Source organism: Barbatula barbatula (assembly GCF_947034865.1).
Source record: "Barbatula barbatula genome assembly, chromosome: 17".
Lineage (NCBI taxonomy): Eukaryota > Metazoa > Chordata > Actinopteri > Cypriniformes > Nemacheilidae > Barbatula > Barbatula barbatula.
The window spans coordinates 7,872,582-7,900,581 of NC_136780.1; the positions used below are offsets into that span (position 1 = coordinate 7,872,582).

Consider the following 28,000-nt stretch of genomic DNA (forward strand, 5'->3'; position numbering starts at 1 on the left):
AAATTGCATACGTTAATGCTTCTTTAAATATGTGAGATCAAAATAGAGATTTAACCTTAATATAAAAAATACTGGAATTAAACTGGAATAAACACTTTGAGATCTAATTCAACTTCAACATTTTCTTTGGTTAACACAATATAGATCACGTAACAGATAAATAAAATATTAGCATTCATATCAAATTTGAAAGTCTTGCACTTAATATAGCTTACAGTATGAGATCATACAATATAAAAAGTGAAGAATCTACTACATAGTCTAATCCTAGAGTAGATTGCAAATTGTTGTTTTTAATGTAACATGGTGGTATTCAATGGTGTAATTATTTGGTTAGCCATATGTTAATTTAAGGCTTGCAATTCTGTATTTGTGTAGCTCTTAAAACGTTTTTTTTTCTCTGCTAAAACGGCTGTAGGCTATATATTACTCACTAGATGGAGCTATAACACATTTTGTAGTTTCATTCAACGCAGACATTTCTCATTTACTGAAGGGCGGGCTTTTCTTTAACTTTATGAATTTTCTTTATAAACGTGAGAGTTACTTCATTTCCGTTGTTCATACCATTGTATTTTGTGTAGGCTACGTTAAAAACCTTAACATGCACTGCATATATCTCTCTGTGTATGTGAATATATATGCATAGTATCTGTCTGCTGTAATCTTATTGGATAATCCGATGAGTATTCAAAGAGCATTACTGTTTGCAAACTGTAAATCCAGCGTCTATTATCTTCTCATTTTCGCCACACATCTTAGTAATGTAAGCTTGCATTTACAGCCATGTTGTGACCATTAATCATAAGAATTAATGAAAACGTCAACATGTAAGCTTTAAAGCCAATTGGTATTAGTCATTTCATTTTTATAGTTGGATGATGGAGACAAAGATGGTTATAGGCATTGAAGCATAGTGGTACGAGGATCAATGCCAAATCCATGCGCTGTTTGTTCTATTATCATTCTGCTGAGCAGAGCGATGAAGAAAAAACTCCACTGTCAGACACTGAGAGCATAAAATATTAATACAACTGTTAAATCAGAGTGTGGAACGAAATGCCAATAAACACATCTGTGGAAGCATGTAGGTTCAGAATATGTTTCGCACAGTCTAAAGCACACAGAGGCAATCATAATAGTGCATTCAGATGTGTTCTGTGTGCTAAAAATAACTATCAGTTTCAGGATTTTAAGGAGAAGTGATCAAATATTTGTTGGATAAATATAGATGTGAAAAAGAATAGTTGCTGTTATTTGTAACAATGTTCGTATCACACTTGTATAGGTATGAGTTTCTCTTCAATGCATTTTTGCCTGATAGTAAAATCAGGCTTGAGGTTCATTTTACTTAGTAGATAGCACAGAGCCATTGAGGGAGAGATTCATGAAGCCTTCATGGATTCATCGTGATTCATGGAGCCTTCAGATAGTTCTGTATGTTTGCTTATAAATTAATGCTTTATTCCTTTCATTTGTTTATTTACTAAATGACTTAAGTTTTTAACTGGGTTTTAACTGGTTAACCGCCATTGCTGAAAAAACTGTTCCATTGGAGTCAACGGAGTTGACGCAACTCTCTCTCTCAATCGTTCTGGTATGCAATGCATTGCCAGCATTTTTCTTGGATCTGGGGACTGGTGACCAAGGTTGGTTTTTCAATATAGATGTTCCAGCCTTAGGACATGGCTGTCAGATAAAATAATGTCCAGTTGCTTTTATCCTCCGTTGACAGCAAAATCTGAAGCTGAATGTCAAAATGGCATTTTCCGGCTGATGTTTCAGTTTTGTTTAAAGCGTTTGTACCAAGAGATACAGGTCAGCTATTCTTCTTGCTCCCTCCTTCCTTTGACAGGAATCATAAATTGCACCATGATACACCATTATCTTTTGTGACATACCAAACATATCCCAAAATATACAATTTATCTTTTAAAAAAATGTAGTTTTTCTGACTGTCATTTTTTTAAATCTTCGATTTAAGTGTTTTTCCTCTTAAATAGCGGATGGAATACATTTTATGACAGTTTTATTTTTGGTATTGAAGGAATAATTACATTATACAAAAATATTTTTGTTTGTTTGGCCACTATAATAAAGTTTAATTCGATATTTTCAATTGCCTCTTTTTGAAAAACAGCAGCTCAAAGAAAGTTTGCAGGCTTAATGTCTGAGCAGAATTTAAAACAGCTTTAGTCTGTAACAAACTCCTGACATGAGTTTTCTCCTCAAACAATTGTGTCATATTTATTCAGCTGATCTGAAGGATGTGCAGACAGCATTATGGGATCAGAGAGCATTGCTCGGGTCAATTAGGCAGAAATTTAGCTCCCATCAGAGCAGCAGGAGGAAATTAATGAGGCGGGAGACCTGTTGGACTCATTTTATGCTGCTTGAAACGTGCCTCAGATATTGTCTAGTGTCTGATATGAATACAAACCTGTAATGCAACCTAGAATTCATTTTTACCATTAGGCCTTTTGTTAAGCTTCTTTAGATACAGGCTACAAGATACATGACATGACATGATATGATAACAGAAATCATAGTATAATGCATATGCATCAAAATATTATTATGGTTCAGTGTCAAACTAAATCAACACTAGTCGAGTCTCATTTTCTGCTCTGTAAATTGACATCGGCTGATGTGTGAGATCTCTTCTGCTCTGTGCATTAGCTCATCTGTAGTGATGGCAGGATAAAAAATAAACATCATTTGCAAGGCTCTATTGAGCCTTATCTATTCAATCTTAACTTTTTCAAATGAATTCCCCTAGAACGTCCCATCATTTGTGAAATAGCAAGGAAATAATTTATCTTGTGTGTTTGGTCACATTAGCACCGCAAGCTTTTCCCTTCCTTTGGACAAAAGAAGATGCATGGAAATGGTATTTATTGCACAAATCATTTTGTCCCCAGTGCATTAGGTCGCATTAGGCAAAAGTTGTTTACTCTTGTTCTGTGGTCACATTTATCAGAATCTTTTACACACGGGGAGAGAGAACAATGACTTGCACAGCACTTGGCAGACATTTGTCCATCCGTTTTCCCTTTGTCCAACATTAATCATCCTGTGTGCACTCGAAGAAAAGGACAGCACAGTCTTACTTATTACTGTACTAAGTGACTCACAGCACAACGGCTGTAATGTTGTAAAGTTCACTCCGTAAAACTCAGAATTCACTTTCAACTAAATCCTGTTTTGAGCGAATTAGGCCTAAATGCAAATTTGTTAAATAACAAACAGTGTATTGCCCTATGTCTAGATTTAGAGAGTCATTAGACAGCATCAATTGTGACCTGCAAAACTACATACAAATATTCAAATGAGAGAAAGAATTTGTGTAGAAGCTACTGTACTACTCCACTGAATTGGATTGAAGATTGGACGATTTAAAAAAAATCCTACTTTTTCCCTATGCAAAAGGTGTGGGGCGGAGTTGGGGAGCCATTTATCATTGTGAAATTCACGTTTTAAGGAAAATTGTGGCTGTGATTTAAGGGTTTGGGGTAAAGGAATGTGTTGGTTAGCCACATCCTAAAATATGTACGACTTCTTTTGATATCAGGCTATAAACATATAAATGTAAATACACACGCTGTCTGTATTTGGTGAGTGACACGAAAAGTTGTGCTCGCTGACATGAAAAAATTTGGATATTCGTGACAAAGAACACGACTTAATAGATTCCAAATTTCAAACTAATGTTAGGCTGTGCTGTCTGTTTCCAAAAATCTTCTATTTAAGTGAACACGTTCACTTACAAAATGTATCTGTACACCTGAAAGGATCCTAAAAGGTGAGACGCTGTCATAGCTGAACATAGAGTGACCTAATGCTCACTTGACTGTCCCCAGCTGCTGACATGCTTATTCTGGTTGGGTTGCCGGAAAATAACAAGACATTACACCCCAGGAGACTTTGAGAACCGTATGTCCCTCACAATCTGAAGAACAGCTTTGGCTCACCCTCTGGAGGACCCTTCAATTAGCTGCACCATCACAGGCCAACTGAGCAGCTCTGTCATTAAAACGGAGCCTCAGTGGGCAGAGAATGAAGTCAAATGATCATTATCAAGAATAAACTGCTGGTGCTGAGGCTTTACGTGGACACAATCACTTTGAAGAGGCTTCTGAGTTGAGAACAATTCCAGATAAAGATTCTGGCTTTTTAAATCACACAGCTTGAAATAGTGGTTTCATGGCTGAAATTTCGTTTTATTATTCTCTGTTAGAGACTTGAATTCAAATATAAATCAATAGGGCCTATGTCTTATTCTTCTTACAGCATGTGCTTTTCAGAAAGTTGCTAATTTATTGCATTTCGATGAAAGGAATCGTTTTTTGTCAAGTTTTGACAATATTTTTATAATTAGAGTCATATTTGTGACCCATCTGTGAAATCCAGGCTTAAGTTGCATAATAGTTATGAGATAAGGAGTAATAAATAAGTCATAGCCAAACTAATTTTTATTTTTTAGAATGCAGTACTTATATTATTATGTATAATGTGGAGAATATTAAAATAAATTATATTTAACTTTTTTCCACAAAACATACCAGAGGTTGGCTTACTGTAGCCTACAACGATCAAGTCAATTGAATTGAATAAAAAACATTTAATCAATTAATAAAATTATTTACTAAAAATTACTAGGTACTGGGTCACATTTTGATTTAATTACAACTCAGATCGTGACACTGTTTTTTTCTCACCCACAAAACTTCACACTTCATTTGAACTCTTTTCTTCTCTCTGTTTTTATTATCCTGCCACTCACCCTTAAATCACCCCTGCCTGCAGCTCTTTAGAACACAACAGGAGGAAAGAGGACAAAAGCAGCTAAGCACAAAGTCATTGGAAAAATCTGTTGTCATGTCCATCAATTATCATTTTTACAAAAATACTCTTGCTCTTAGCCATGGAAAACTATGGGTAAACAATTTATACTTAAGTCATAAACAGAAAAATTACGACTGTCAATGTAATGTAATAATTTAGTGGAGATGATTTTAAACCAAACATAAACAGTGTTAGAGAATGCACTCTGCGTGTGAACACATTTTCAAATGAATTCGAAAATATTCATCCAAATGGGATTTTTAGGATTTATCCGATTCAATTATCACTATGCAATTCAACTGAAATGTCTTCATTAATTGTCAGTCCTAGAATAAATGGTGTAAAATGATTCGTGCTACGGTTTACATGTGGTTTTGGAAAGCTGAAACCTGTGACTGAATTTAATTGGCACAGGTGAGTTCAGTTTTCTGCATGACCTCTTTACTCTGACATTTCTCACTATTTTTGCTCTTTCTCTGTTCTTAGCTGCTGGGAAACTGCATCTAGGGTTATCTCACTGCTTCTGTTGCTATTTTTGTATGTGATGGCAGTTGTGTGTTGTGCCGTGTGACCTTTATATAGATGTCATCAGAATATTATGAGCTCTAGAGTTTAGTCGAGAGTTTTGTAAATTGCAGCATCTACGGTTGAATATTGTTTGTTTCTTAATGCTTGTTGAATCTTACAGCCATGTTATTGGTGCGTCGCAAATGCATTTGTAGTGAACCAAGTCTAGTAATCCATGTGGAGAAATTTAAGTGTTTGTGGCTGTGATTAGACAAAGACCACATTTTGAAATGAAATCAAGAAGTTTAACAAGAGACCGCAGCGAAATTTCCATTGATCAATCTCATGGCTTTGCATCCCAGCCAAACATCACATCATTCCACCTGGTTGATTTCAAACATTGAGCGAGCGCTATTAGACACGGCACAGCTGGAGAAATAGCTGCAATCTCGGATCTCAAAAATGGTTTTATGAAGTAAACTGATCTGAGACCAGCTGCGCAGGCTGTCTTGCGATCATTATGTGTGGTATTTCAGAAAAGGACATCTGGTCCTAGGTCAAATTAAAGTTCCAGAGCACACTTAGTCACAAAGAACTTTGCACTTTGTGTCTACAGTCTGTACTTCTAACTCTGTTGTCATGTTGACTGACTGTACAGCACCCAATTTCCTTGTCCATCTTGGGCTTGCAGTGAAGTGGAGCAATTATGGTCATATAGGCCAAATTAGGAAGGTGACACGGAAAAGTTTAGTCTGAGTTTAAGAAGTGGCTGTAATGGTTTTCAACAAACATGTCTCTCAAAACCAAAAGCCACTCAGTTTATACAGTACATACAATGCTTCACAAATGTATTAGACCACCTATCATAATAAAGAGAAAATACAAATGTTTTAGGAATGACAAATTTGTATTGTCATTTATTAGGAAAATAACAAACTGAAACAACTAAATAGTATTTATACTATGTTTTTACACCCAAATTTGAGCATTCACATTCAACTTCAATACTGTTAGTTTAGGGCACCTGTGGCACAAACCCTGCACTGAGTGGTGGTCTAATAAATCTGAAAAGCAGCATATACACTCATATCAACGTATCGTGTCTGTCCTTCCTAAACCTTTGATGTCGAAATTCGCAATTTTTCAGAAGATTCAAAAGCACTGTACTTTTGAAATGATTAAATACTTTGTTGTTGAAGTACTTTTCAATACTGTTTATTGGTTACATATTTGCAAAAACCAGTGACAAACAATAAGGGTGACTAATAGTAATGATTTATGTTAAAAAAATAAAATCTTCAGTACAACTAAGACTAATACATACTTTAGGATGTGTGGAAAAAGTCCATGGTAAAATAAATGGGCAAGGTTTATTAATTCCCAATTCCTAAATTCAGGTTTATAAATCAATGTTACGAACCCTAAGTCTCCAAACCATGCTAGTCTAAAGTATAAACACATATGACAATGACATAGACCTGAATTAATCAACATCCCAACTCGGCCTTGCAGGGGATGTTGTGTTTGAATTATATTGGTGTAGAAGTTTTGACAGGCCCTCTAAAATGTATCTCACACATCACCTCAGGTGGAAAAATTGTGCGCCAGGGACATTAATAACAAAGAAGAGCCTCTGTCCCTTGGTTGATTTTATGATAGCAAGTCAGGCCACCCAGATTGAAACTACGGGTGAAGGCAGCTTGGGTCCTTGACAATGGCGGAAAACAAGCGATCAACATTCTTGCATTAAAATCAAGCCTGAGATATTTACCGTGTTGTTTCATCGTTATAATAGACCACTTACTTACTGCACCCTGTGACTGATGTGTCTCCTCATTTAATATATTTTTAGAGTATGTATTATTTTCAAATAAAAACATATAGAAATGATTGTGGGGACTGAACTTATGGGACACTAAAATACTCCCCCCTATTTACCCCAATAGCTGTTTAAAATATTCATTTTGTAAGCTTTTAACACACTTCAAAGGCACTGCTCTAAAAAAAGGACACAACAGGTGATCCCCGTTTGTTCTTCAAATCACCTTCTGTCTTTGAGGTATAATATTCATTATAATCCGTCCTTCCTTAAAGAGCAGGCCGTCATTTACATTTCACTCCTCTCTTTGATCTTCTGTCGGATTAAATCAAAGTTGGCCGTGGATTTATGATCTTTTTTTCATTTCGTACTTATCAACAAGGTTGATTGTGTTCAAGCCATTTCATTTCCGACTGAAATTAAAGGACTGTGCGGGGAAAAGATAACCAGACGCATGCATTGCTCACCAAAAGATGTCCAATTTAGCAAAATATAATTGTAAAATTGACTTTGATGTACTTTTGCTCCACTTGCTATTAATTGAATAATTACACACGAGAGCATTACTGGTGTCGCCCAGGCCATACTGGTAACCAGTAAACGCTGTTAAACGCTGCTGTATACTTTTTGAATCCCCCCTGAAGTTCCACATTAAATCATTCACTTAAGTATAATGTTTAATTAACATACAGCTTCATTTAATTCTCCTCTTAACCTCAGCTGGAAATAACACAGTGTATCTGAAATATGTTCTGTCTATTAAGGGAGATTAATTGCTATGCAGGCACATGGAGACATTTGATTACAGGCTTTAATATACGAGAAAAGGGTTTGTGTATGTGATCCAATGTAACCTCGAAGAGATGTCCCTTTACGCAGGGAGTGCATTGTTATTGATGCTAGCTATTAATGCATTGCTAGTAATGATTTGATGCCACAGGGGTGCTTCGCTTTCTTTTGAGGTTTATAAAGCTGATGGTAATGTACTGTTTTGAAAGTCATTACGATTTTGGATTTGGTGCATTTCCTGTGGGGTTACATTGAATTTGTTGGCTGTCAGTGTTGTTTTTATGCATGCATGCGTGGATAAACTCTTATTTTCTATTTTTTCCAGGTCTCACAGACATACAGCCATGTCTCTACACAACAGAGAGAGAATTAAGTAAGATTATTGTAAAACACACTCTGTGTTTATAAATACACTCTTCACTTCCATCTGTGCCATTAGACAGGTTCTTGGTTAATTAGCATGATTTGAATTGGTAGCATCTTATGCCATGTGACAGCTAGACAGAGACTGAAGTTGTGCACCTGCAGGTATGGCCTTGTCATTTCACATCATAAAGACTCATCACTGATGATTGAAGAACTCCCAAAATTAACTTTAGCTCTCAATTGACTTTGGGATAAAAACTGGGTTTGTTTTTGGCACAGAAAGTTGGGACAATAAAAACTATTTAAAATATATAAAATAAAAAGTATATAAAATTATATATTATTAATAATAAACAATAAACGATTCATAAATAAATGTTTAAGCAATTATTAAAATAAAACACAATTATATAAAACATATTATATTATTTTATTATTAATAATAAAAACAATTAAATATTCATTAAGTTATTTAAACAATTATTAAAATAAAAATTATTATATCATTATTTTTTAACTCTCAGAATTCTTTTCAGAATCCAACAACATTCAACATTCCACATTCCTCCTTATAACAAACATCCCTCAGCTATGATTCATAAAGCAGTGTCTCATTTTCTGCTAAAATATAGCTGAAACTGAAAACAAGGACAACAATTTATCCAGAGTTTTAGGATGTTGTATCAATAGTGAGATTACGGTTCTCTAAACCGTACTAACAGCTTTTAGATACACTTCAAATTTATCCCATTTCGTTCAGGGATACAAAGAAAGTTTGTAAACTCAAGTTTCAATTGTAAAGTGTCATGTAATGCAGGGGTTCTGCTGGAGGGTCGCGATGCCTTGAGGGCGGGGTTGCAAGATTATTTTTTTCAGAAATATTTTTTTATTTTATTAGCAATAGCGTATGGAATCGATGTGTAGCAAAATATAAAAATATTAGTTAAATTCAAAATAAAACCAGGCAAATAAAAAGCCATCAGCCTTAGGAATTTCCTCCCCTTCAATCATGACCCCAGAGGTGATTACATCACATTAACGATATTAGCAACCACGTTAGGTTATAGGTGCAGAAAGTCCATTTAAAGTGTAAAACAGTAATGCAGTTAAACAGCCACATGTGCATGCAGATTATTTTTCAGGCTTTAAATTGTGGATATTCTTATTGGTCGAAATGAAACGTTGATTAATATCAACTGGTATCGGTATCGTGCATCCCTAACTCACCTAAAGGATTATTAGGAACACCATACTAATACTGTGTTTGACCCCCTTTCGCCTTCAGAACTGCCTTAATTCTACGTGGCATTGATTCAACATGGTGCTGAAAGCATTCTTTAGAAATGTTGGCCCATATTGATAGGATAGCATCTTGCAGTTAATGGAGATTTTTGGGATGCACATCCAGGGCACGAAGCTCCCGTTACACCACATCCCAAAGATGCTCTATTGGGATGATATCTGGTGACTGTGGGGGCCATTTTAGTACAGTAAACTCATTGTCATGTTCAAGAAACCAATTTGAAATAATTCGAGCAATTTGACATGGTGCATTATCCTGCTGGAAGTAGCCTGCTGGACATGGTGGTCATAAAGGGATGAACAGGGTCAGAAACAATGCTCAGGTAGGCCGTGTAATTTAAACGATGCCCAATTGGCACTAAGGGGCCTAAAGTGTGCCAAGATAACACCCCCCACACCATTACACCACCAGCCTGCACAGTGGTAACAAGGCATGATGGATCCATATTCTTATTCTGTTTACGCCAAATTCTGACTCTACCATCTGAATGTCTCTACAGAAATCGAGACTCATCAGATCAGGCAACATTTTTCCAGTCTTCAACTGTCCAATTTTGGTGAGCTCGTGCAAATTGTAGCCTCTTTTTCCTATTTGTAGTGGAGATGAGTGGTACCCGGTGGGGTCTTCTGCCGTTGTAGCCCACCCGCCTCATGGTTGTGCATGTTGTGGCTTCACAAATGCTTTGCTGCATACCTCGGTTTTAACGAGTGGATATTTCAGTCAAAGTTGCTCTTTTATCAGCTTGAATTGGTCAGCCTATTCTCCTCTGACCTCTAGCATCAACAAGGCATTTTCGCCCACAGGACTGCCGCATACTGGATGTTTTTCCCTTTTCACACCATTCTTTGTAAACCCTAGAAATGGTTGTGCGTGAAAATCCCAGTAACTGAGCAGATCGTGAAATACTCAGACCGGCCCGTCTGGCACCAACAACCATGCATCGCTCAAAATAGCTTAAATCACCTTTCTTTCCCATTCTGACATCCAGTTTGGAGTTCAGGAGATTGTCTTGACCAGGACCACACCCCTAAATGCATTGAAGCAACTGTCATGCGATTGGTTGATTAGATAATTGCATTAATGAGAAATTGAACAGGTGTTCCTAATAATCCTTTAGGTGAGTGTATATACAGTATATACTGTATATCGCTGATGTCCTTCTGAAACCATCTCCATATTTCGCGATTTTATTTTCTGCCATAAATCATTATTATTAGTCACACTTTATGTTTGTCAAGGGGTTTTGCAAATATATAATGAGAAAAGTTCAAAAGTTTCAATTTCCTGAAAAACAGTGAATATGAACATCCAATGTTTCAAAAGGACATTATTTGGATATTTGTTGCTTGCTGCATGCGATCATATTTTTGCTAATTTATAGAAACTTAATAGCGAACAATGGCATATCAATATCACAACATCACACTTCATCAAAATTACATTGTTGATTGTAATCAATCCTGCTCAGGTACTGTAAACTCATGCTGTTTCTGATTAAACCGCCTCTCTTCATTAAACTCATATAGGCCTAAAAGCCTGTATCGCCAATGTAGTGCACTTCTGTGTAGACTGTAGGCAAGATTGCATCAATAGTGTGATTTGTGTAGCTGGAGGAAATTAGTGGACTTGAAGCAGCATGAATAACCAACGTGTCACCCCTGTCATTTCTCGGTGGCAGTTTCTAATGCTTGTCACATCTCACTTTTCACAATCAAATCAGAGCAGTCAGATGAAATAACGATCTAATGATGCAGAAATATACTTGCACTTGTTTGAACCAAGTATTCAAAATAGGGTGTACACCCCCTAGTGTACCAACCTCAAAATACTACCGTCGATGTCAGATAATTGGTCTACTTAAGCGCTGTAGCTTTAGGACGTGTATGTCGGTTTATCCCAATGTTGTCCATCCCACAATCCACCTTGAAAACACAATAAAAAGAGGGGTCCAGAGAGAGGGGATGGATAGAAACACATTCATTGTTTGGAGAGGTGTTGTAAAAAAGTTTAGGAAACACTATCTCATTGAACGAAGAGACAGATTATCAGGGGAGTCTGGGTGAATTTAAGCATTAAGGGAAGATGTCAATTAGCCAGCTAATATTTCTTCTGTGTCACATCTTTCATTCAATTCAATGAAAAAGGCTCTTTTGAGCTGTACTGTATTTAAGGAACTGTACAAAGCCAATATAATTTTGTCTTTGACAAAACTGATTCACTTTCACTGTATTAGTAAGAATACCTCATAGACTCTTATTATTTTCATATCAGGAAGATTTTATTTTCTAACTTTTATATATTATATTTTTTTTAACTATTTCCAGTATGTTTTACTATTTAAACATTTTGAAATATCATAGATGATTTCAGAGGCAAAGCGTTAAGAAATGTTACATGGATTGAATAAACTGATTTATTATTCAAAACCAGTTCCTTCATTATGTCCTGAAGTTGTGGAAAAATACAGTTTTTGTTTTCTTGTGCAAAGCAATTGTACAGACATTAAAATTCTGTACAATCTGTACAATTAAATTTAGGAATATTTAATGTGTTGACTATAAAAAAGAATGGCAAACATATATTATTGGGAATTTATTTATACCCAAATCTAGTTAATCAGGGCCATATGTTCTTTTTTAGTTAAAAGATCCGATATGCTACGTCATGCATTCGGACTTCTTTACACGCGGCCATAAATCAGTTTTTTGCCACGTGCACGTGCTTTTCTGGGAGAATTATCCAATATGGGACTAAGAAAAATTGTTACAGAATAATTTTTCATGTTCGAAAAAAACATTCCAAAACCTATATGAACAGTGTATCGGGCGCAGAAATACTACGTCATACGTCCGACTCGTCTTTTGACAAGTTGACCATGTCAAGCATGAGAAGACAACACGTTTAACATTGTAAATAAGTTTAATAGTCATTAGATAATACATCATACACTTCTTCTGTGAATACTTGACAGACAAATGATAAAAAAAGTACACTAACCCTCTTCTCTAAACAGCTTGTGGTCTAGCTTTTGTTGAAACTAGTAACTTTGTATTAGCACCTAATGTACTATTGCTCTTTTATGACATATCGCTTATTGCTCCCTAAACTCTTTGTAAGTCGCTTCGGATTAGCGTCTTCTAAATGACTAAATGTAAATGTAAATCATACAGCGCACACTACTCCCCATTCTCACACGACTCCAAGCGGGGTTCTGATCTCCAAGGACATCTTTTCTGAGGGACAGGTAGCCTTGAGAAAAAACGAGCTGAATGTTCGTAATGAATTCCTTTCTGGGCACAGGGTGAAGATCAAGAGCATTTAAACGGGCAGATTCCAGACGTTGTATAATCTCCCTCCTTTGCCACTGGACCCATTTGTTGCATTACATTTGTGGAACTCAAGATTTAATGTGATGCAATAATGCCATCTCTGGAATATCTGGGGGAGTTAGTGAATCATTAAGCACAGACACACACATTTGTATGCATGCATTATACACACACACAAACACACACACACATAAAAGCACAAATAAATACGTTGACTTCTGTTGTACACACACACACACACACACACACACACGCACACACACGCACGCACACGCACGCGTAACCAGACATTTACATGCATTCTTGCACAGAGATTCAAAAGCAACAGAATCAGTGGAGGAGAGGGAACCTAGCATTCATGTGGATGCTTTAGTTGTGTTACGAGAGGGGGGTGTGTTTGGCTCCTGCTGGAGGAGCCAGTCACACTGAGGATGCGTCAGAGAGCATGTCTGCTGTAGGAAAGGGGAATGATATGTTCTGTCAGAAGGCAGTGGCCCTCATAGTTGACCTCTGCACTCAGGACAGCCCACGGCTAGACCACGACACCTGCAAGGAGTTTCTCTTTCTCATCTCCAATCAAGAGAACAACCACAACGAGGAGGGTAATTACATTTCTTTATGATTTATTTACTGTATAATTCTTTAACTTTTAATTGTTTTGTAGATGTTGTGTTGTGCTCGGTTTTGTATTCTTCTGAATGAGTCCCTCATTTCAATGGGAAATGCTTATGCTTTTGGCATAGAAACAATCATAACAACAGTTTTTGATCAATACAGTGCCAATGCCTTGCAGGGTAGTATCAAGTTAAAATGATCTGTTCCCAGGATAGCATAACTCACAGTTTGACTGCGTTCCTGTGTGGGCTGTGGCGAAAATAATTATTGTCTTCCAGCAATGCCAGCTAAAAATTCTTAACTAGCAGACATTACTGCTCGATAGGAAATTTACTTTGGCAATAGTTGTTTGGTGTCTCAAGAGATTTGTGCACATATAGCCTGAAAAGCGTTATGGTAATATTTATATTGGAAAGCTGTTATATTATTATCAGATGCAGACATGACATTTGTATTTGAAGTCATTTCTGTGTGGCAGGCACATATTGGTCAAGTCTAGCTGCAGGCTTCCCTGTGATCTGAAGGAACGTAAATAAATTAGCCACACACAGAGACGGGGGAAAGATCAATTAAAAAAATTGACAAATGCGAGCAGTACTTTTTTGTTGCAATTTACAACATTGGAGTAATTGCGCTTTTGGACAAGAATATATAAACAGTAAATGCATAAACGCTACATTGAAAAAAAAATGATGGGATAGTTCACCCAAAAATGAAAATACTGTCATTATTTACTCACCCTTTTGTCATTTTAAACCTGCAGGGTGCTTTCTTCCACATAACACAAAATATATTTTAAAGAAAGTTGTTAGAACAATAGCGCCAACACCCATTTACTTCCATTGTATGGTCACAAAACCAGGCTATAAAATGAGTGCAAATAAATAATGACACAATTGTCATTTTTGTGTGAACTATCTCTTTCACACTTGCCCTGAGATCATTTTGTGGAAGCATTAGTCATTATGTATACAATTATGTCAGATCTTCACTGCACGGTTATCGTTGCCAAATAAATTCATGTCAATAATATTTTTTGTTTTTTTTACTGCTGTAAAAGAAAGTGCTGAATTATTTACAATATTATCATATGTGTAGAATTAACATGATGAATGATTCATCGTGTTTTTTGTATCTCGGCTATTGTCAATACCGGTATATTGTGAACACTAATAAGGACTTTTGTATTATTTTGTATGTTAAATCATTTTGCTTGCAGCCATATGAGTATTTTTGGCCAATTGTGTGCTTGTCATTCTGTGAAGTCGGTGTTGACAGACCTCTGCTTAGAAGGAATGTAGACAAAATCCTGTGTCACTTTGCATTAACCTCACCGGGCGAATCGAAGACACTCCAGCCAACCATTGGTATCTATATCTAAGCCGCGTGGGCACAAAATGCCAAGGCATGTTATCAGACGGTCACAGAGAATCACCAGTGCCAGAACAGTGACCCTTGTCTTATTGTTGGAAGAATTTAAAGCATAACATCGGGTACAGATCAACAAAAGAAAATGTCAAACAGTTAGAAGTGGGAGGTTTCTTTCCCTGGAATACTTTGCTTGGAAACGTTTATGCTGTGATTAAGTGATTTGGTATGAGATTAAAATGTTGTTTCAACCACAAAATTTTGTTTAGCACTATTTTGCTGCTTTTTTTCTGTGTTTCCTTCCCTGTCTGCAGAATTATTGGGATTCTGTAAACAAAAAAAATGTCAGTGTCTTCAAATGTCAGATGGCCAGTCTTACTCTGAGATGTGTGTCGCGTCTGTTATTGATCATTTTTGGCAAACTCTGGTAGAGACAAAATATAACAATCATAATCACAGCAATAATGAGAATGAAAGCAATAATGTGTTTTACATGTGTAAGCTCGTCTGTTGTGAGGGTACCGAAGGGGGTTCTAAATTCTACACATCTCTCGGTTAGTTTTGAAACGTAAAAGTGTTAAAGCTTTCATGGGTCTGTGTGTCAGAGAACAGCTGGCGTTCAGTGATGGTAGGACACTGTGTAGCTGCGGATGATGGATGAAATGCCCAGCGCAATTCCATTAACAGTCTACAGATGTCTAAAGATGAGACGCTCACAGTGAGGAAAAATCACATTCACCTCCAAGAGGCTCAAATGCTGTGTATAACACAGAGCACAGAGAGACACCTTTGCAATTGTCCTTGTCTGTGAACCAAATCCATTGAAATGATGGATGCCAAAGCACAGGTGATGTGTCAAATTTGCACATCGGCTCTAATTACATCTAATTTTCAGGGTCCCTTGATCACAGGTTTATTAAGCTGGGCTCCCTACAGTAAACATTACAGGCAGATGATTTTTCATTAGACGCTGCGTTGAGAACATTTAGCATTGCAGGTGAAAAGGAGCAAGTCACGCAAAACAAGTCTCTTTGTTGTGCTATAGAGTTTTCATACATGCTATTCTTTTTTCAATATTTTTCATGTGTCTTCTCGTGCCCTTTGTAGAAAACACATTTTACCCCGAATTGGCCGGCAGCCATTTTGCCCCTAGAAGATAATAAATTTTTGCTGGATTTCACACAGGAAAATGGCAAGACAAGTCCAACAGTAGTGGCTAATTTACATGATTATTATGTGTCTTTGTGATTGGGGGGTAATTGTGGTGTAGTGGAGGTGGAGTGCGTGCTTTAGTACCAATGCTTGAGGGGACTGGGCTCTGACAAGATAGAGAGTGGGAGTGAAACCAGTCTGTCCGATATAAGTATATGCTGCAGCTGATAGGAACATCAACAGACGTGTATGCTTCAGTTGAGAAATGTTTCTGGGGTTAGTCTATACAAAAGAAGTGTATGGGGGACAGTATTGTTTGTTTGCAAGAGTGTTTAAAATATATCGGTGTTCTGCAGAGGAAAGAAAACATACAGGTTTATAATTACATGAGCCTAGTTTAGAGTTTTATAAATATTTTTATGGTTATAAAAATGTACAGTAACTTTCCCATTTCTCATCTTTTTTCTATTTCTTGTGTTTATGTATATTAGAACAATAGGCCCCAAGAAGCCATGGTTTGCATTGTACCTCACAACGACCCTTAGATGTTATAAAATCACTGTAAACCAAGGTTTCACGGGGCTTATAGCTTATATAAAACAGTTATATATATATAATGTAATAGTATTTATAAACAATATTTTTCAATACTAAAAGATACAATATTATATAGAAACAAGAAAGCGGTTTGGTTATGTGTGTTTTTATGTAGAGCCTTTCATGAAGACATTTAGTAAAGAACCCTGCTTGGTTGTAGAACCATAAAAACATTCTGTGGCCTTACATGATACTTGAATAAATATAGAATTGATTCAATGCGTTTAGGTCATCAGCATAATTTACAGGTATAATATCATTAATGATTTTAGTTTTGTATAACCATTGTGCTTGTGACTCATTTGAAATAATCTTACATGATAGTCGTTGAAATATGTTCCTTACCAGTGTCATGCAAATGAGGATGCATGTTTGGCAGCAAGCTCTTCATCTCGTTCCGTGTCACGCTGTGTTAACAGACAGCCTGGGTGCTACATGCACCAGACACATCTGCTCCAACGACAACAAAGCTTACAGACATTATCTTCACTGTTTCCTGGAATCCAATGAATTGAGGAAGCTGGAAGCTAAAGCTTTGTTTTTCCTCAAAAGAACCCCTGCAGATATGACCGCCACAGTAGGAGGGCTGTCATTATGAGCATAATGTGAACAAGCAAAACTGTAACAACACGGTACATTACAGCACAACAGGCTAATAAGGACGAATAAAAGATCATACATGAAACATCTTGCATGATCATATGAATGAAGATATCTTTGTACTGTGGCTTAAATCTATCACTTGAAAGTGTGTTTTTATTCTTTCTCTCAATTCAGTTAAGTTGCCTACAGGTGCAGAAATTATCTTTTACTAGCTGAGACAACCAGACAGTAATTGAACATTTATGAGAAGATCAAAGAGTGTGTGTAGACCTTTAGCAAGGCATGTCTTTTTGATTTGATTAATTTAAAGCCATTTAGATTTTATTTTATTTATATTTTATTTTCATTTAGCAATACGACATGTAAGTTTCAATTGTATTCTATAGTGTTTGTATTTTATGCTCTCTGGCTTTCCTAATACATCCATGTCCATCCTTAGACATACATGAATATTTGTATATTTCGGGTCACTCCAACATGCAAACCTAAAACAGTCTACAGAATAATTCATTATCTTTCAAATGACAGTCTTTCCCTTCAAAGTAAACCCAGTGGTGCGTGTAATTACGAGCAAGATAAGGGCGTGTGTGTGATTTCATGCAAAGACAGAGACATGCTCCCCATCGGCTGCTAAAGCAGTAATCCATGTGGGCAAAAAACAACACGCTTGTTCAGTAACAAGTCTAAAGCCCAGTCTGCTCATCTGGTAGTACATGAGACGCTCCAGTTTATTAAACATCAAAACAGTTGCGTTGCGCAGACATGCAAGAGATGGGGGTCCTTAAAAGAACTGTTATCTCTCCATATATGTACAAGCACTCACACAATTGTGCATTGAATTAAGTTTTGAGTGCACTTCTTACCAAAACATGCATTCATGATGTCATGGGTCAAGATGTAATGTAATTAGGAAATGTGTGATGTACAATGGAAAAAATAATGGAATAATTCACTGCCTATTAAAATAGGTACTGGAGGGGAGAACAAGTGGTTTGGACTATGAGATTCCTGCAGCATGTTAAACAGTGGGCAGGAGTGGCAGGAGTGAGGAGAACATTTTGGTCCGAATGTCTGATATGAATGACTGAAATGAATGTTCTTTGTATAACAAGGTGATTCGTTTGCCATGTCTGTAACCTATAGTTTGTGAACATTGATGCATTTCCAAATATGGCCTGAATCATCTCTGATGCATTGCACAGACTTGATGACGTATATCTGCTGACTACTAAGTCCAAAACTTTTTTTTATATTTTTAAGATTTTAAGAATTACTACCGACAGCTAACCGTATAAATCATTTTTATAAGCTTACTGTTGCGAATCAGAGGTAAGGTAAGGAGACATACTTGTTTCTTACTTTACTAACTGATGTTGGTTATTGGATTGTATTTTTTTATAACGTTAATTTACCTTGCAGAGATGATTGTTGGTATTTGGTGTACAGGTGATTTTCTTTTTGTTGACAAGCATATTTATTTAGCTATTTCCAAATATGGCCTATGGTTAGTTGCACGTTGTTTGCTTTTTGTGTTGTTTTAGTATTGATACCTCCTCACAGACCGACCTTGAGCAGCAATTCCGGTTTGTTACATATTAATCTTTCTAATTCAAGTGAATTAAGCTTATTTTTATTAGATTGTGCCGGCATTAGGCTACCGGAGTTGTAAATAACATGCAATACACCGTGACTGGCATGTGCCAGGCTGTTTTACTGAGTGACAGGAACAGATGATAAATGACTGCAAGTAAATCCTCGTGCTCTGCGACTCCAGACACGGTTCAACGATCATTCCAATAAATCTCATGTAGATTAGTTGAACAATATGGAGGGTTTCTGCTGATTATTGCAGAATTTAAGAGAACAAAACACTGAAACTAAAGGGTCTTGAACCATTGCGAAAACGAAAATGTAGTCAATAACATTCCAGTGATGTCTTAAGTAACCAAAATAGAGAAGCTGTAAAAGAGAAAGTTAGATTAGGATCACTTCAGTGACATTTGGAATCAGCAGGATTTCATTTAATAGCAGGGATTTAATGCATTATGCATTGTCCACAATGACATTATTCAACCAGTTGCATTTCAATTCCTATCCTGCTTTTCTAAAATGCTGTCTCTTACTTTTTCCCTTCATTTGTACAAAGCGGAGCACCTCACTTGATCCGAGAAAAATAGAAATGGAGGTCTGTAAAATGATTATGTACTATCCCATTAGCTACACTATACAGAGAGAGGTTTGCTAGTTTATTTGCTGTGAAATTACCCCAGCTGACAGTTAAACTTATTGGCACATAAATGCACTCAAGAACAATTTCTGAAGCACAATGACACAAATTCCCTGAGACATCAAAGCCTTGAGGCGTCAGATCATTGAGGTTGTCGTATATGAATCACAGCCGTCATATTTTCGCCACAATGCATTCTTCAGATCATTTTCACATATGTCTCTTTACCTTCTTCCTTCCTTTAAAGCACGTGTGCCGGACCGACTCAGCATTGTTAAGGGATTTGTGGATTTCCGAGGAGTCTTAAAGCTCTTCTAAAGCATCTGAGAATAACCAAGAGGATTTTGGTATAGATTGTTAGTGTCCACATGCTGAGTGCTAAAAGGATGAAGCTTCAAATCTGAGCCCTTGTTCCTTTGAACTTGCCCAGAGTCCCTTAGCAGTCTTCAGGTGCTGTCAGATCTGTGTCACGCCTGCTGTCAAAGATGACCAGAGGTGTAGATGTATGGCTCATTAGAATGATGAATGACGTGTCCACTGATGACTGATCCCGGAGCTACTGTAGCCAGCATGGCTTGTGCATGTTTAGACCATGACTTCCTCCTGTTTCCCCTAGAGGGCCTTTAACAAACACAACCTCTCATGCAGGAAGTTTGTGTCAAGAAATGAAGAATTTTGTTTGTTCTTTATTGACATTTAAAATCCCTCTCATCTGAGGAATACAAAGACATCTGTCTGACATTATTAAAATAAATGACGCTTTCTTGTGGAAAGAAAGCTTGTCCACACTGGCAGGTTTTGCGCATGTGTATAGCTACATAACATACATAGAAATAATTGATTGTAAAGAATTACGACCGTCTAGGAAACATGCACTCTTGTGATTCTACCTTATCTAGAATGTATGATTTAAGTCTCGTACCTGAATCAAACGGCATAAAGAGAGAATAGCTTTTATCATCTAGGAATTCAGCTATGTGATGTATATACAGGTATACAGTATATAACAAAGTGACAACCTTTATTTGTCATGTAGGGATACTGATATATACATTTTGGCCGATAACGTTAACTGAAACAAAAGGTGAAAAGTGGGCTGCAGAATTAACAGCAGAATCATTTTTTCGATAACGTTAAAAATGGCCGACACCGATATGGCAGATAATATATCATGCAACCCTATTATCAAGTATTTGTTTTGATTTAGTATAGTATGTTTGTGTGGTCGTGCGCGCGTGTTTGTTTGAATAGATATGCTGCTTCAGAGATTTCTTTACATATAAATTGTTAAAATATGGAGGAACATTAATGGTATTCTTAAGAACTCTTCTAGAGGAAACTTTTATTGCTCAGATGATGCACAAGAGATTGAAGTTCTCAATTATGCTAAGTATCAGTTTGTTTTAAGATGTTTCTCTTTAAAATTTCTAAGGAGGAATATAAATTCAAACAAATGAGATGGTGTAGCATGGAGCTAAAATAAATGTGCACAGCACAGCTTAGATGAAACAAATAAAAGAATACGACCACCAGAATGTGTAAAAATGTCTGACTTTTGAATAAACACTTTGGTATTCTACTAAACCTGAGCACAGCTGGAGATGTTGAGAACCAATTTAAAACTCTAGAGGAGACACACGTGAGCTCCTTAAGATCTCTCAGGGAAAAACAATAGCACAGAAACGGAACTCAATTTGTTGTTTGTTTTAGTGCACCGCCTCTGAACTAAATTAAGCCACAAATTAAGGGAAATCAATTTGTTGTTGCCTATAAAGTGCAATTTAACACAAACGTGCTGCTGAAATCACTCCGGGGCTCATGTGTAGTGTTGCATATATTTTTTGGATCAAAATGCTTGTTGTTCATCTGAGCTGTAATGGTTCCAGTTTAAGAAACATCAGGTATTGCCACTAGCGGAGAAAATATGGGCAGAAGGAAAACGGTGACAGCGTTTGACTGCTTTCACCATTCAGTGCTCGGCTGTATGCAGCTGATAGCATGATGGTAATCTAACAGAGGCAGGAGGGACCCGCTATCTCTCCAGCTTGGGTGAAGGCAGCACTGCAGTATGCGTTTGAACCCGCGGCAGAGGCTATAGTGCAATACACCCAGAGACATCAAATCACATGTCTTCGCTTCATCTGTCTGTAACCGATCGGTCGGAAACAGAGGCGTATTTGTCTCCTTTTAAATCCATTGGCAAATTCTCTAAATAAAGACAAAACGCCTTTGGTGCTTCATCCATTGATTAAACATGTTTGATATTCATGAAGTAACCTGCATTAACATGCATGCGTCAAACTTATGCAGCTCCGCTCATTTGTTATTCCAGTTAGTCTGGAATAAAATCACAGCTGTTTCTCGGTTGTATCTCTCCTGTATAACTGCCCCTGTGACGGAGAGGTCCTTGCCCTGTGTGTTGTGTATTGCGCTCTGAGGTGTGACCACAGGGAATATGAGAGCGTGGAGTGTTTGTAAGTGTGTGTATATCTCAATGAGGTATCTGCCCCCAGCCCTGTGCTGTATATTGCTGACTGGCTTGCTCTCACTGCCATAGAAACGGGGTTCTTAAGCGCGGTGGAGGCGCATTCTGCCTGGGCGCTGCCGTGTGTTGCATCGCAGGGATCAAGGAGAGAGTGAGAAGATTTAAAGTGTAAGAGAGAGACAAGTGCTGGTGAGTATATAAGTGTTACACAATTTTTTGGAGGAGTTTAGTGACTGTGAGGTCTTTGAATAGCGTGTGTACTGGGAAATATTTTGAATGGATTTGTGCATCAATGGGTTGAAGGAGAAACAGGTTGCATGCGCATGTTGTGACAAAGAGAAGTAGTGTTATAGCTGTGAAGAAAATGGCAAGCACGTGCTTGTGATTTTAGCAACTATACCTGAACCATACGCAAATTTGCTAAAATTTTGTGCCTGTTTGTGTGCGCGCCTTCGGGCACGTGTGTGCAGCGTGTGTCCACTACATCAAAGGAGGGATGTGGTCGCTCCGGCGACAGCTCTCATGATTTCTTTATTGCTTTTGTTTTATCTCTCCATCCGTCTCCATGGCTGAGCACTTTGAAAATAGATGACCGCTGAGTGGCACTGGATTATAGGTTCATGTTGTTTATCCCCTGCCCTTTCAAAAAGGCTTTGTAAATATTTTATCAAAGCGTTTTTCGTGCCCCTCTTGTTTGTTTCTTCTTCTCTTGTTCTTTTGTTTTCGTTTAGGACTTTTACAGTGCAGTACGGTACAGTATGTGCTGATCTTGTATTCTGGCATGTCAACTGTGCTCAGCGTCACACAGTGACTTTGACAAGTCTCACTTTGTTTGTTTGTTTTGTGTGTTAAGTGAGCAATCATGTGTGTAGGGTCTCATCCCTGCCCCACCAGTGATACTATCTTACCTGCTGCGTAATCCTTGCGAGGTAACCTGGTGTCACATTGAGTTGAAGATCAGCTCGTGCGGTAGGTGTCGGCTTCGATAAAGCTCAATTTTTCTAAGCCCCATCAGCTGGGGCAGTCTCAATATCTCGCCCTGCTGGAGACACACGTAAATATGTCACTCCATCTGTGGAGCACAGCGTTGGCTCTCGCCGGTACTGTCACACCCTCGTTCCATAGAGAGAAACGTCTTGCCACAGCAGTGTAGCAGTGCAGTCAAAGTGAGCAAACTTTGGCTCTATTGCCTGCCGAATATACAGCACTATCATAAATCAATGGTGTTGCATTATGCATGGAGCAGAAATTGTTTTAGGTACTGATACTGGTACAGTGCGGAGCTAGACATCACGGCTGCTGCATGTTTGTAATGACACCTACCCACTTACATGAGGTCCATTTGATCTGCAGTGGGCGCAGATGCTTAGCGGTCAGAGAGGGGAAATCATGTGATTAACGCAGTCATCATTGACATGATGGGGGTTGATCGGTCTGGCTAGAGTCTTTTTTCTCGCTTTCTATTCTTAATCACACTCTTTCTCTTATGGCTTATTTCCACCACATTCTGAAGAATTTTTGAAACAAATCTCTTTCATGATCAAAAATAGAATTTTTGTTATACTATACTAGGAATTTGTATAGTATATTTCTATGGTATATTTGTAAAGTAAATTGGAATAATTATGAAATCCATTCATTTTCGATCTAAAAATTCATGTTCACTTGACAAATTAAGTTTTTGTTTGTATTACTCAACACGATTTTCAATCTGATGTATTCCAATAGTATCTTTCATATACGCATATTATATACAGTATGTGTATGTATGTATGTAAATTCACAGTATATGTAGACCTATATACAGAATATATATAAACACAATCTGATGGGTACGACAGTGCGAGGGGAGTGATTCTTATCAATTCTCATTCAAGCAGGGTGGTGTTAGTGTTGGCCTTTATCGTTTGCTTTGCCACCTCCTAACATTTCTGCACCTATGATGTTAGGGTTTGGGGTTGGGTAAAGGGTGTCTCACTCAAATTATGTATGATATATATTTATGTACAGTGTTTCCGTTTCACTAATTACACTATGGTGCCCGCCATGTTTTTTATCCCATTTAAAAAAAATACTATTTAAAACAGCTAACTGCATTGTAGATGTGGCTTTCCTTGCCTTTCCGCGTAAACGTCAACAGTTACTAGGGTTGGGTACCGGTGTTCTGTCGAATTGTGATACCCTGTCGAATTTTGTTACCGCCATACAAAACAGCAATAACTCCTCCCCAACCCAACCCCTAAAACCTAAGTTTCCCCATTCCGGCCCAATCACAACACCACGGTAAAAACATTCCACGGGTAACACAATTCGACAGAACACCGGCCTCTGTACTTTTAAGGCCACCGACCGAATTACGTCGGTTCTACCGACATTCGATTGACATTAAATCAATCGCGATTAGCGATAGAGAGATCATTTTACTTCACGCAAAGCAAAAATAAAACCGCTAATAAAACAGTCTCTACTAATCAACGTACAAAATGAACGTACAAAATGTTTTCTGTCCACCAACGAATAAAATCATCTCATGAAGTCCCAAAACAAAGTTATTAGTGACAGATTAGAGCAGTTGATGGAAAGAGGTGAGCGAGGCCGTCAAGGTGCAGTTGACGCTGTGAACAGCAGGAGACTAATGCACATATACAAATGTGCAAAATATGTATGATATATATTTATGTACAGTGTTTCCGTTTCACTAATTACACTATGGAGCCCGCCATAATTACACTTCTAATTTAAACCACAAAGTTTAAATTAGAAATACACTAAGAAAGAGGGCACCATCAATTGCTGTTTATCTGTCAATAGCAATTTATTTCCAGCATTTGCTCTATTTAAGTGTCAATAAAAGGTCCCTCAGCTAGAACCCCCTGACATTTAGAGACCCCCGGGAACTGGTCCCAGATGGTATAACTGTACTTTTCCTCAACAACATTAATCATACACTGAAGGTGCTAAGAGGCAGGTTCCCCTATGGCTCTGGCCCTGCAAAATGCTTTGGGGCTCACATTCAAATGTCACCAGTGAACAAAACTGTTAAAAGTTCCCTACAACAGCTGGCTGAGTGAACCTAGTGAGACATGTTTGTACTGTGGTTTATAAAATGTGTACTGGCAGGTGGCAAATGTGAGTGGTGAGGTGTCAGGCGTGCTTTGAGTGTATCTGCTCTCCCTGGAGATCTGTTAGAGGAGCAGTCGGTTTTAGGAGCGTAAAACACTTCAAGAATGCATAAGAACAAGTCTTCACTGTTGAGTGGACGATTATTGAAAATAGCATCATTCAGTCTTGTAAAACTCGACAAGAGATGTATACAAATTTTAACGGTTTTCTTTAGTGCTTCTCTGAAATGTGTAAGAATGCTGTCGTCCGGAGTAGATTACATTGTTATGATTACACAAGCGCACAAACATATCGGTACACATGTTGGTCATCACGAGTCATTGCTTTTATACACTTTTATTCTTTGAATACAATGTTAATATTTTCTGAAAAATATTGCAGCGAATTATTGTAACTGTCCTGTCCCTTAGTTCTTTGTTCTTTTTTGTTAATGTCTTCATGGTGTGCTTTACCTTTTTGTGGACTACTATGTTGTAGTGTGCATTTTATATAGCCCATCTCGTGACAATACTATGCTGGTCAATCATTTTTCCCATGCAGTATTAATATCTCATGTTATATTAATGGGTAATTCTCCTGTGAAGAACACCATTCAAACCACATTGTTTCCGATCGTCTGAGGCTCTTAACTCTTGTCCCATTTGACGAATGTCATGTAGCCAATAAGCACATATTCACATATGTGCCGGCAGATCAATATCAGCAGATCAGTCATTAGATGGTCAAGAAAAAGTAAAGCACAAAGCATTAAAGAAATCAATGATCATGACCTAACTGGAGCTACTCTTAACGTGAACATGATTTATTTTTCCTTGTCTACTTGTGGTGAATATGTGCAAAACAGACTGCACACCCTCTTCTTGTCAGGCCTAATACGGTATGATGTTATGCTGAACAGCCCATGACTCTCACTGTCATGGCGCTGTCAAGCCCAGGATCAGTGAAGTGATGCGTCTCGCTTGAGCTGACATGATGTTTATTTCATGTCACAGGCCAAAGGCCAGACGGAATCAAGACCCCAAATCACCACCAAATGTGCTATGTCAGGGATTTGAAAAGGCATTATTTGCAAATTTGAACCTCTGCAGGTATTAAATTGACGTGACTGGCCATCTGACCTTCAGATGAGCACTGATCTGCAGAAGGCCTAAGGTTTGTTGGACGTGACTAATGCACTTAGACGTTTTTGACAGGAAGGGTTGTGCAAAGCACAGATCTTATTTTCTCTATTGTAGAATATCATACACAACAACCGGCTTTTCCTTTATGTTGACGACTGGAGCTTCTTATTCATCAGCTCTTGTAAAATTGTACAAACATTAAACTAATTTAACAGGTGAGATTTGAAACCCCATTCATTTATTAGTGTAGCCTGTTAAAATGAAAGCAGCCATAAACAAGCGAAGGATATATGTGCCAAATTCCACAAAACTTTTATCACCTTTTCCATGTCATAAATCTTCACATGCTCGTGTTTCCAATCACAGTGTCCATCTGACGGAATGCGCCTCAATGATATTCCCTCCATCTTTTGAAATGTTTCTGCACTCAGTGAAATCTCTATAAATCAGCTATACATCCCTCCTGATAGAACCAATTAAAGTCCACAATATGTGTAATAGGAAGATATGTGTGACGGGGTCAGTAATTAAGGAGATTGTAAATGCTGCAGTGGATCGTGGGGCACAGACAGCAGCTCTTTTATTGCCATCTCATATATTTAATTGGCACACCTGAATCTTCTCAGATAAAAATAAGTATAACAAACCCAGATTTGAACTTTACTTCTTTCCATATGTCACATACATGTGATAATACCATTTTGGACAGAAGACAATAATTGATTATTGTGTCTATACAGTATCATCGCCAAAATGTCACTCTTAAACCAGATAAACAATCTTCAAATGTCACCCTGCTGCAAAATGAACTGCTTTGATCATCAAACCCAACATGAAGCAAATAATTTATTTACATATATTATTATATACAGTATACTGTACATAATTGTTTTGCAGAATTAAAAAAATTACAAAACACTGTAAAAGTCATTGATTCTACTTAAAAAGTAAATCCAAAAATAACAATTTAGTCACCATTTACTTACCCTTGTGTCTTTTAAACCCTGGATAGATTTCTTTGATTTAAAAAGGAAAAACACAGGTTTTTTAGGTTTTCTGATTACAATGGGACTAGATGGTGTCCCTCTTCTTAAGCTTCAAACGAACACATTGATATTTAATATATAATTAATATAATATATAACTTTATATAAAAGAATAATACAACTTGTTTAATTAGCATATTTGCATATTTTAAGTTGGTTCCGAAGATCAAAATACACCCTCTGAGGTTTGAATAAGACAAAATAAGTAGTTGAAGACTTAATGATGCTTTTTTGTTGAGTTAAAGTAATACGTTTTTCTTTTTTTGTGTGTTTTTATTATGATTATTTCCGAGTGGACTGAAACGAGTTTTACATGTGAAGGTTTGTAGAATCTTTAAAAGGATCCCCTAAAGTAATATGTCACCTGAGCATCATTTTATCAATATCCCTTTTGAAACTGCTCTGCATATGGCCAATAAATCAATATATAACATTGAAAATCTGAATTGATGTTTTGTTTCTTCCCTCCTCCAGCTCGTCTGTTTTTCCAATCAGTGTGTTTTATGCTCATATAAAAGCTGAAGTGGGTGTTTTAGAATATATGTTCTAAACATAAAATGATTTTTATTTTTTATATCAACCAGGAATACATTTTCATAATAATTAATTTTCAGCTTGCTTTAAATGTAAATCTATGCAGAGACCTGGAATAAAGATGTAGCATAAACCGCAGTGTAACCCATTAGCTTTATATTGGAGGATTAA

General features: G+C 37.2%; 1 protein-coding gene across 2 annotated transcripts in view; it reads left to right on the plus strand.

Annotated features, from left to right (window-relative positions):
- Window positions 1-13,293: 13,293 nt before the first annotated feature.
- Window positions 13,294-28,000, plus strand: part of syt6a (synaptotagmin VIa) — a 37,501-nt gene continuing 22,794 nt past the window's right edge. The window contains exon 1 of one of the 2 annotated variants that reach the window (XM_079478725.1): window positions 13,294-13,560. In XM_079478725.1, coding sequence (XP_079334851.1) covers window positions 13,404-13,560 — 157 coding nt within the window. In that variant the 5' untranslated portion in view covers window positions 13,294-13,403. Of the gene's footprint in view, window positions 13,561-22,073; window positions 22,195-28,000 lie in introns of those variants that run through there. The other variant, XM_079478726.1, reaches the window with a different exon arrangement.